The sequence below is a fragment of the Trichechus manatus genome, unplaced genomic scaffold (assembly GCF_000243295.1).
Source record: "Trichechus manatus latirostris isolate Lorelei unplaced genomic scaffold, TriManLat1.0 scaffold00076, whole genome shotgun sequence".
Taxonomy (NCBI): Eukaryota; Metazoa; Chordata; class Mammalia; order Sirenia; family Trichechidae; genus Trichechus; species Trichechus manatus.
In genome coordinates, this window is record NW_004444012.1 from 11,430,783 (window position 1) to 11,440,996 (window position 10,214).

At 44.0% G+C, this 10,214-nt stretch overlaps 1 protein-coding gene and 1 pseudogene across 2 annotated transcripts in view; one reads left to right on the plus strand and one right to left on the minus strand.

Annotated features, from left to right (window-relative positions):
• Positions 1-114: 114 nt before the first annotated feature.
• The window catches only part of CCNDBP1 (cyclin D1 binding protein 1), an 18,980-nt gene continuing 8,880 nt past the window's right edge, over positions 115-10,214 (plus strand). The window contains exons 1-9 of one of the 2 annotated variants that reach the window (XR_002824754.1): positions 115-301; positions 472-531; positions 878-957; positions 3,572-3,653; positions 4,418-4,514; positions 4,690-4,763; positions 5,337-5,413; positions 5,751-6,058; positions 6,782-6,904. Coding sequence is in view for 1 of the 2 variants with exons in the window: in XM_004380677.2 (XP_004380734.1) it covers positions 193-301; positions 472-531; positions 878-957; positions 3,572-3,653; positions 4,418-4,514; positions 4,690-4,763; positions 5,337-5,413; positions 5,751-6,058 (887 nt within the window). In the remaining variant the exon portion in view is untranslated. The remainder of the gene's footprint in view (positions 302-471; positions 532-877; positions 958-3,571; positions 3,654-4,417; positions 4,515-4,689; positions 4,764-5,336; positions 5,414-5,750; positions 6,059-6,781; positions 6,905-10,214) is intronic. The other variant, XM_004380677.2, reaches the window with a different exon arrangement.
• LOC111821308 (cytochrome c oxidase subunit 7B, mitochondrial pseudogene) lies at positions 6,073-6,773 on the minus strand (annotated as a pseudogene).

Consider the following 10,214-nt stretch of genomic DNA (forward strand, 5'->3'; position numbering starts at 1 on the left):
CGTGGCCTAGCTTCTGGGGCGTAGCTCGGCATCTGAGGCTGCCGGGGCGTGGCCGAGCTCCTGGGGCGGGGCGTTAAGAGTTGTTGCCGGAAACTGACCTCAGTCTGTGGCTTCCGGAAGTGGAGTGGCTTCCCCGGTGCGCTTCTGGTAGCGGCGGTGGCGACGTTTGCAGTCAGCAGGCCAGCGACCGAGATGGCAGGCACAGCTGCCTCTGCAGCCGTGGTCCCCACCCTGGCTCCGCCTTTGGAGCAGCTCCGGCAGTTCGCAGGGGAGCTGCGGTTGCTCATGCCTAGAGTGCGGGGTGAGCTGTCGCAGTTGGGGTGCGCAATGATGGGCGGGTTGGGATGGGGGAAAGGTCAGGCTGGGGCGGCGGCAGAGGTCGGGGCGGAGGAGGTGGGGGGCGGAGGTGGCTCCGCTTACCCCAGCTTTTCCTTTTGCCACCGCCCGGCCCACGCACGCCACACCCACAAGTCGGCGAAGCCCTGGAGACCACCGAGGAGTTTAATCGGGAGAAGTTTTGGTCGAGACTTAGTGAGTGCTGCCCATGTCAGAGACCCCCATCTCTTGCCTCTTACATTTATTCTTGGGCCTTTCTCCACCCTGAGCTGCGTCCCAACCCTTTTCCCTCCCACTTTCCCCCATGGAGGTGGCTTCCCTCCCTCGCTGTATCCTCACCGTGGGGGTACCTCATCTTACCCATCCTTGGCACGTGGAAGGTTGAAGTTTAAAACACTGATTTTTGGAGGTGTTTTTGAGACGCTTCAGCCGGTAAGGGTGAAGAGGGAACGCATTATCTTTAAAGTCTGTGCAGCAGCCGCAGCCTTATCCTTTTGGCACTAACATATTGGCGCCTGCCTCCTCCTCTTCCACCCTGCAGATGAGGCGGCTGTGACAGTGGCAGGAGAAGCCACGACTCTGACCGCAGCCTTCTCCAGACTTCCACTGCCGTCTCCACAGGTGGGCTTTACTTCCGTGGTATCCTTGTGCTGCCTCGGTGTTGCCTAAGAATCCTCTCATTTTCTTTCCACCTTTTACACTCAAGCCGGAGGACTTAATTCCCTCATCTGTCAAATGGGATTACAGTTCTAACCTCAAAACATTGTTGTGAAGACCAAATAAGGCAACGTGTGTAAAATTGGCAAGTGCGCTACCTAGCAGGGAGTAGACAGGTCTTCTAAATGTTGGTTCAATTTAAAGTTCAGCCTGGTTAGTTCCTTTCTGATAACTTTTTTTTAAAGGCACTTTCTGTTTGCTACATGTTTTCACATACATCAACCCCATCTGACAGAAGAACCAGCAGGCCCGGAGGCTCAGGTAATGGTAAATAAGCAATGGAGCAAGATTTAAATTAGGGTCTATCGGGTGTCTAAGCTACATCTTTTCTGCTGTATATACTACATAAAACCCTTTTTGAATTATTTTTATTATTTTTATTGTGATTTAGGTGAAAGTTTTCAGAGCAAATAGTTTCTCATTAAACAATTGATACACATATTGTTTTGTGACATTGGTTGCCAACCCTGCAATGCGTCAACACTCTCCCCTTCTCCACCTTAGGTTCCCTGTTTCCATTCATGCAGTTTTCCTGAATTATTTTTATTGTTTATATTGAATTAGTAACATGTATATGGTAATGAAATTCAAAAGTTATCAAAGTATGTTTAAAAGTTTGTATCTCCCAACTGCAGTTTCTCATTTTTGCCTCCCCTCCTCAGTTCCTTTTGTATTATTCCATATCTATTCTATGCATATACACATCAATGCACATGAATGCATTCATGTGCATTTATGTGTATATGCCTGCTTCTCTTTACACAAATGATAGAGCACCATAAATACTGCTCTAGACCTGGAACTTGGAACTATCATCAGTGCTGTGGTGAACTGCCTGCTCCTGTCTTTGTGTGTGCATATACATAGGTAGAAAAAAATTCCCAGAAGTGAAATTACTAGAACAAAGAATTACACATTTTAACCCTTTATTATAAAATTAATGAAAATAAATATGCAGGCTAGGACCAGGTATGCCCAGTTTTTCTAGAGCTAGGTATACCTAATTTGGGGGTAAGATTATTTAAAAGTGGCATATTCATTGACTTTTTTAATTCTCATGGTCAGTAGTTTCAATCTCTTTGTTCAGATGCTTTGAAATGATATATTCTTTCACTGAACCATTCAGTGATAAACCCTGTTCTCCTGTATATCTCAGAGATCTGTGATGAGGAAACGAGATGGCTTGTAGGAGAGCACTTTAAAAGCTTCATGGAAGAAAGTCAGTATTTCTGTCAGAGGGATTAGTAATAGTACCTTTTTTATTTTTCTTAATATCTGGACTCCTTTCTTTCAAATACACTTAGGACTTGCTAAAATTCATAGCTAGTAAGATCCCACGAGGAGGCAGCATAGAACTGTTTTTCTGTACATGCTCAGTACAGTGGTTTTACTCATAGATGAAAATTTAAGGTTAGAATTTGGTTTTATTTGAATGACAGATATATGGGATCTCAGCACCTTAGTCTTTCTGTACTTTAAAACACGTTAAATACTGATGTAGTCAAAACTACAGAGTTGAATGAGCTCTTACCGTTTTGAGCAGTGATCATTCAGGATCTTCTTTGTTTTTGTTTTTTAAATTCTAATCCATTATGGACTGATATTTTTATAAAACTGTGTGCTTGGATGCTACACAATGTCAAATTGCTGTAAAAGTTTCTACATACGTATTCTCAGTCACTGTGTTTATATCATCCCAGACTGGTAATAAACAGTTTGTGGATTGGCACCACCGTGTGGGCCACACTTGGCATAGCACTGGCTTAGAATTTAGCAGGTAAGTGAAAACAAGGAAGGTAAAAGAAAGCCAGTGACTGCTTCAAAGGAAGATAGTCAGCACTTGGCATTATTGAGTCTGTGTGATTCTATTAAAAAAAGAGAGAATGTGGGGAGGGGCAAGGGAGATATAATGGTCTAAGACAGGAGTTGGCAAATAGTAGATAATTTGTGTTCCAGTAATACAGTGAAACTTGTATTACTGAGAGCCAGAACTTGACGGCTGCCTTGTTTTTCCAGGTCTTACTAGTTTTCTGCCTTTGACAGGGTGTAGTCTTACCACTTTTCTATCACTTAGTTGAGTGGAAAATATTTGAGTTTTCTTTCTCTGACAGGTTTCCACCTTACACAGGTTCCGACAGTCACAGGTTTTACTGTACTTTATTTACAGACATTGGCAGTGGGCTTGATTTGGCCTGTGGGCTGTAGTTTGCCAGCTCCTGGTCTAAGATACAGTGAGTACCTCACAGCAGATCACTAACATCTTGAGATATAGAGTGTCAGAGATAAGTCTTCCCTATTGTTTGTTAATGTTTTATTGAGTTGTCTGCCCAGAATCTGGTGTCTAGCTAACTCCTCCCTGGTACGTGATGAGTATAGCACAAGGCCTTACTCGTGGTATGACTTCACAATATTTGATGATGCTGTACAAATGTTGTTCTCTTCCACATTATGATACATTGACCACATTGATCTAATCCATTTCCTGTTTTTATCCTGCACTTGGTCCATCACCTCACAGGAAACGCAGAGGTTCTGTGAGTCAATCCGTGTTGCCACCGAGGCAATTATTGCAGTGTACTACTCGCTTCCCAAGGATCAGGGTGAGTAAGCCACTGAGTACACATAGTGTTCAGTTTGTAGGGTAGCTGTTTGCTGCTGTGACAGGTTATGTCCTGAGACCTTTACTCTTACCCCAATTTGAGCATGTAACTTTCCCCCGTAAGATGCAGTCACGAATAATAACATTAAGTGACCTCTGCCAACAAGTAGCAATGAGAAGGTATGGATGCTGTGTTCCCTGTGACTCCCAATATCTCCTACCTTGCCTGACTCTAAGGCTTTTAATTCTTCTCACTGGCTCTTCCTTGTCCAGCCCATTGTAACCATACATCTGTGTCTCAGCCCCATAGCCAGGCCCATGCCATCCCCACTCTCTTCCACCCGTATTACATCACACCCTCTTTTCAAGCTCCCTTATGGGTTGTGTCCTCTAGCTGTGTTTGTGGATTCATGCCTTTACAAAAATACAAATGAATATGTGCCACAGATCTTCAGGGTTACCCACAAATGGTTTAGACTTCAGTGTTTCATCCACAGTTGTCAAGGGACTTCTGTCCTTAATGAATGAATACATGCTGTTACGGAAAGATTTGTTCCAGATCTCTTTTGGAGAACAGCACTGAGTGGAGGGAGGGATAAAAAAAAATGACAAGGGCGTATAAATAAGACCTGAGTTCTATGGTGGGCACACTATTTAAAGCATGTGGGTTACCTGATGGTTCTGTAATGCTTAGACCCTTGGGAAAGCAGATGGTGACTTCTGAAAAGAAGACTGGGGCTGCTTACTCTTTGGGTTTGGCCGTAGGAATCACCCTGCGAAAGCTGGTACGCGACGCCGTTCTGGACATTGTGGATGGCATGGCTCAACTCGTGGAAGGGCTTTTCATCACTCCCACTCAGAGGTAAGGATGCCACAGATTGGACTATCACCTAATGGGGTTTCTTGCCTCAGGGAGGGAAAAAACTCAATCCAACAGCAAAATTACTGATAGCTAAAAATAGTAACCAGCAGGGAGGTGATTTTTAGGAGACAGGAACCTAGGTCATTGATACATCCTTATTGATTCCTCTCTCTAGCCCCGAGAACAAGGACCTTATTTTCTGCAACACTGTCTGGGCTGCCTGCCAGCAGGTGCCTCGGTTACCAAGAGGTGCGTGAGAATGGGAAGTGGGCCACTGACTCTGCTGGCCAAAGAAGAGAGACCTCTTCGTGTCTAGCTTCCAGCTTTGTGGCATGCATGTATTTAACTTACATAAGGATTTTAGTGAAGTATATAGTGTATGGCCAACATCAAAAGATAGGTATTAATATTTTTTGTTATTTTCTAATTCTCATACTTCTAAATTCAGACTCCGTCTTGCTGTGGCTCTGTTTCTTGTTGAACAGATACAGTTTGTTTTCCTGGTCCTACCCCAAAAGTGGTATTTGGAGACACGCTGAGGCATTTGTGAGGTAGAGCCAGCTAGGCCAAAGGGAGTGTTTGTCCCAGAGGACCATGATGAGAAACATCCTGTGACCTTTTTATTTCTTCTTGGCATGAATGAAGAAAAGCTTTTTAGCCCCTTGTCTGCATACCCAGGGGGTGTGTGTGAGAAGAATTTTACATTCAGCCGTGGCCCTGTTGATTGTCCTTGGCACTCCTTTCAGTGGTTACCCTTTGCAGTCTTAAGAGAATTGTTGGGGTTTTCCTCTAATTCTAGTGCTACTGGTTTTTCACTCATAGATAACAAAGCTGCAGCCCTTTTAATGCTGACGAAGAGTGTGGATTTTGTGAAGGATGCACATGAGGAAGTGGAGCGGGTAAGGGGACCTCTGTCTTTGCTGGTCATTGGAAGGCAACTCAGTGACTTATAGATGAGAATTGACTGTAAAGAGAGATTTCCTGAGCATTGGCTTAATAGGTTCCATCCTCACTTCTGTTCTCTGTCTCCTGTCTCCCATCCCATGCCAATGTATGGTCCAGTACCACTTCCCTCTGTTCTGTTGCTGGACTAGGAGAGTGAGAGCAAGGTTTGTGAAGTGATGCAACCCTGTAGCCATTAGTGGAGTAGCTGGCTGAGGTTTTTGCACAACTCAGACGTAGTCTGAACATGTAATAGGCATTATTATTATTCACATGTATCACCGTATGTCTTAGGCTGTGGAAGAATGTGACCCTTACTCTGGCCTCTTGAATGACTCTGAGGAGGACAACTTAGGGAATGACCATAGGGTGGACTCTGATGACCGTAATGATGCTGAAGAAGATGCATTGGGGTTTCCAAACAATCGAGACGTGTATTGGTCAGAGGAAGATCAGGAGCTCATAATCCCATGCCTTGCGCTGGTGAAGGCGTCCAAAGCCAGCCTGAAGAAAATCCGGATCTCAGTGGCAGAGAATGGGAAGAAGGACCAGGTGGCCCAGCTGGATGACATTGTGGATATTACTGAGGAGATCAGCCCCAGGTAAGCCTGACTCCTACTTGAGACATCTGAGCAGCAGCATCTGCTCTCAGTTTGGGTTGTCACCCCAGCGTTTCCCCCAGTTTTTTGTTTATTTATTTATTTTTTAAAGTTTCAGAAGTACTTTATTTTTTCAATAATGCCATATTTTAATGGCTACACAGCACTTTTACTTGGCATCAATTATAAGTTGGTTTTGAAACAATTCAGTATTATACCACCAGTTGGTTTGATTACTGATCTCTCCATTCCTTCGGGGTGACTCTGCCAACGGGACAGGTTCCATTCTATTCCGATTTGTCTTGCTGTATATGTCCATACAGCAACACAGAAAGTAGCTCCACTAGCTAATACAGCATTACCATATTTGTCATGGAAATCAGGTGCACGTTTCTGTGGCTCCGCCTTGCCATTGTTTGCTGAATGCTTCGAACTTGAAGACGACTTAGTGCGTTTTTGGCCCCGGGAAGCATTGTTTAGAAGTAAATGGAATTGTGGCAGCTGCAGCTGCTGGCTAGGTGCAATCGCGTCCGGTACTCTTGCAAAGAGCTCTGAAAAACCCGAATTTTTTATTTTAAAGATTTTCAAACTTAGAGAAAAGTTGAAAAAGTACTGCAGTGAACACCCATACATCCTTTATCTGGATTCACCAATTGTTCACATATTTTTCTATATTGCTTTATTTTATTTTATTTTTTAATAGATAAATGTGCTTTTTTCCCATAGACCACTTGAGAGTAAGCTGCAGACTGTAGAAATGGCATGGCGGCATCAGACCTTCTAGTCTGACTTCACAAGGGGGAGGAGAGAGAGAATTCAGATCATCAACCCAAGGCTGATTCCTATGAGGTGCAGGTCAAACATACCCCCACCCTCCAGCCTTTTTACCACTTCTGACACCTGCGCCTCCCACAGCACTCTCTACTCCTCTGCTTGGTTTGATAATTCGTTGCAATGGCCACACAGAACTCACAGACTGTACTCACAGTTATGGGATTTATTAGGGAAGTAACAGTTTGCAATTCAGGATCGGGAGTGACTCAGGATACAGTTCTTCAGTCAGGACAGCTTCTTGGCTATGCCAGCAGGCAGGCCTCTTGGCTGTCAACCCCTTAGCCCCTCGTCCCCTTGTCCCCTATGCCCTGCTCAGGCAAGTGTTACAAAGCTCTTTAACTCTGCCAATAAGTGCCCAGAGGCACCCTACTCAGCCAGTAAGCCTTGGCTCAAGGGTGCTCAGCTCTCTTGCTCTGTAGGTCAGTGAGCCTAGCTCTGCCAAGTGCCTGGAGGCACCCCACTCCACCAGCAGGCATCCTGCCTGAAGGCATTCAGCTATCTTGCTCTGTAGGTAGGCACACCCGCTGTAGCTGTATTCCTCTGTGGGCCAGGAAGCCCACAGTGCCATCTCACACCAGTCTTCTGGTTCTGCTGCTGCCATTTCTCTGCTGCCATGCTGTCTTGTGCCATCTCACGCCATCTCTAGTGTTACAGCTCTCTGTCCCCTGGGTCTAGGATATTCTTAGTACAGGGACCCTGCTCCTGGCTCTTCTTGTTGGTGGTAGTGAGGTCTCCTCTCAGCCTCTGGGATTGGCTCATTTTAAGCCTAGCAGGATGGCAAAACTGACCAATCCCCTTGTTAGGGTTTCTTATTTGTATGGTCCCACCTCTACAAGTGTTCCATGTACCTTATTTGCATTATTAGCAGGCTGCCCAATCCTTTTGGTGAGCCACAAACACCTTATTTGCATAGTCCCACCCAATTATTTTGTGGGAGTTATAAGACCATGGATGGCTAGAAGGGCCATATCAAAGTAGTTCACTACAGCACACAGACATCTATGGCATCTCACCTGTAAATGCTTCAGCATGTATGTCCTAAGAATAAAAACATTCTTCTGTGTGACCGCAATATCAGTATTATATCTAAAAATATAATATTGAATACAATAATATTATCTAATATTCAGATTTCTTCAGTTGTCTCTAAAATGTCTTGTATAGCCTTTTTTTTTTTTTAATCCAAGCTTTAGTCAAGGTCACACATTGCATTTGGTTGTCATCTCTCTTAAGTTTCCTATAATCTAGAACAGTCTCCCTGTCATTTTTAGTCTTTTTGACATTGACAGTTTTAGAGTGTCCAGGTCAGTTGTCTTGTAGAATATCCAACAATCTGGATTCATGTGATTGTTCGGGGTTTTTTTTTTTTTGGTGCCAAAATACCAGATAGTTGAATGTTTTTTGGCTCTCATTGCATGACATTGGGGGTGTTACTTTGCCTCCCCCCACCCCCTGACTTTTTTTTTAATTGTGCTTTAGGTGAAAGTTTACAGCTTAAGTTAGTTTCTCATTCAAAGATTTATACACATGTTGTTTTGTGACATTGGTTGGAATCCCCACAATATGACAGCATTCTCCCACTTTTCACCCCTGGTTCCCTGTGTCCACTCGACCAGTCTCTTCCTGCCTTCTCATCTTGCTTTTGGGCAGGAGTTGCCTGTTTGGTCTTGTATACTTGATTGAACTAAGAAGCATGTTCTTCACGTGTGTGATTTTATAGGCTTGTCTAATCTTTGTCTGAAAAGTGGGCTTTGGGAATAGTTTCAGTTCTGAGTTAGCAGAGTGTCTGGGTGCCATAGTCTCTGGGATTCTTCTAGTCTCTGTCATACCAGTAAACTTGGCCTTTTTTTTAACTTTTTTTTTTTTCAATTGGGCTTTAGGTGAAAGTTTACAGCACAAATTAGATTATCATTCAAGAATTCATACACAAATTGTTTTGTGACATTGGTTGCAATCCCCACAATGTGTCAGCACTCTCCACCTTTTCCCCATGTCCATTTGTCCCATTTTCCTGTCCCTTCCTGCCTTCTTGTCTTTGCTTTTGGGCACGTGTTGCCCATTTGGTCTCATGTACTTGACTGAACTAAGAAATGTGTTCCTCACATGTGTTACTGTTTGTTTTAAAGTCCTGTCTAAACTTTGGCTGAAAGATGGACTTCAGGAGTATATTCAGTTCTGAGTTACCAGTCTTGGGGGTTCATCCAGTCTCTGTCAGACCAGTGAGTCTGGTCTTTTTTTGTGAATTTGAATTTTGTTCTACATTTTTCTCCGGCTCTGTCTGGGACCTTATATTTTGAACCCTGTCAGAGCCATTGGAGGTGGTAGCCAGGCACCATCTAGTTCTTCTGGGCTCACGCTGGTAGAGGCTCTGGTTCATGTGGTCCTTTAGGTCTTTGGGCTAATATTTTCCTTGTGTCTTTGATTTTCTTCATTCTCCTTTGCTCCGAATGGGATGGTACCAATAGATGTATCTTAGATGGCCGCTTGCAAGCTTTTAAGACCTCGGGCGCTACTTATCAAAGTAGGATGTAGAACGTTTTCTTTATAAACTATGTTATGCCGGTTGATCTAGATGTCCCCTGAGACTATGGTCCCCAGCCCTCACCCCCAGCAACTTGGTCCTTCAGGGTATTTGGATGTGTCTAGGAAACTTCTATGACTTTGCCTTGGTCAAGTTCCCCTACATTGTGGGCTGTCTTTCCCTTCACCACTTGTTTACTATCTAGTTAGTGATTTCCCTTTTCCCTCCGTCCCCACCCTTGTAACCATCAAAGAATTTGTGTGAGTATGTGCAGACCTTTTCTTGAGTTCTTAGAAAAGTGATCTCGTATAGTGTTTGTCCTGTTGTGATTGACTTATTTCATTCAGCATAATACTCTCCAGGTTCATCCGTGCTGTGAGATGTTTCACGGATTCATCATTGTGCTTTATCCTAGTGTAGTATTTCATCGTGTGTATGTACCATAATTTATTTACTCATTCATCTGTTGTTGGGCATTTACGTTGATGTTGTTTCTGTGTTTTTGCTATTGTGAATAGTACTGCAATGAACATAGGTGTGCATGTGTCTATTTGTGTGACGGCTCTTATTTCTTTAGGATATATTCCTAGGAGTGGGATTACTGGATCATATGGTATTTCTATTTCTAGCTTTTTAAGGAGGTGCCATATCGTTTTCCATAGTGGTTGTACTATTTTACATTCCCACCAGCAGTGCATAAGAGTGCCAGTCTCGGAGGAACCTCGAGAGTATGGCCCCCATACACCCTTTTAGCTCAGTGGTGAAGTTACCTCCGAGGTTCACTGTTCAGCCTGGGAGTGGACA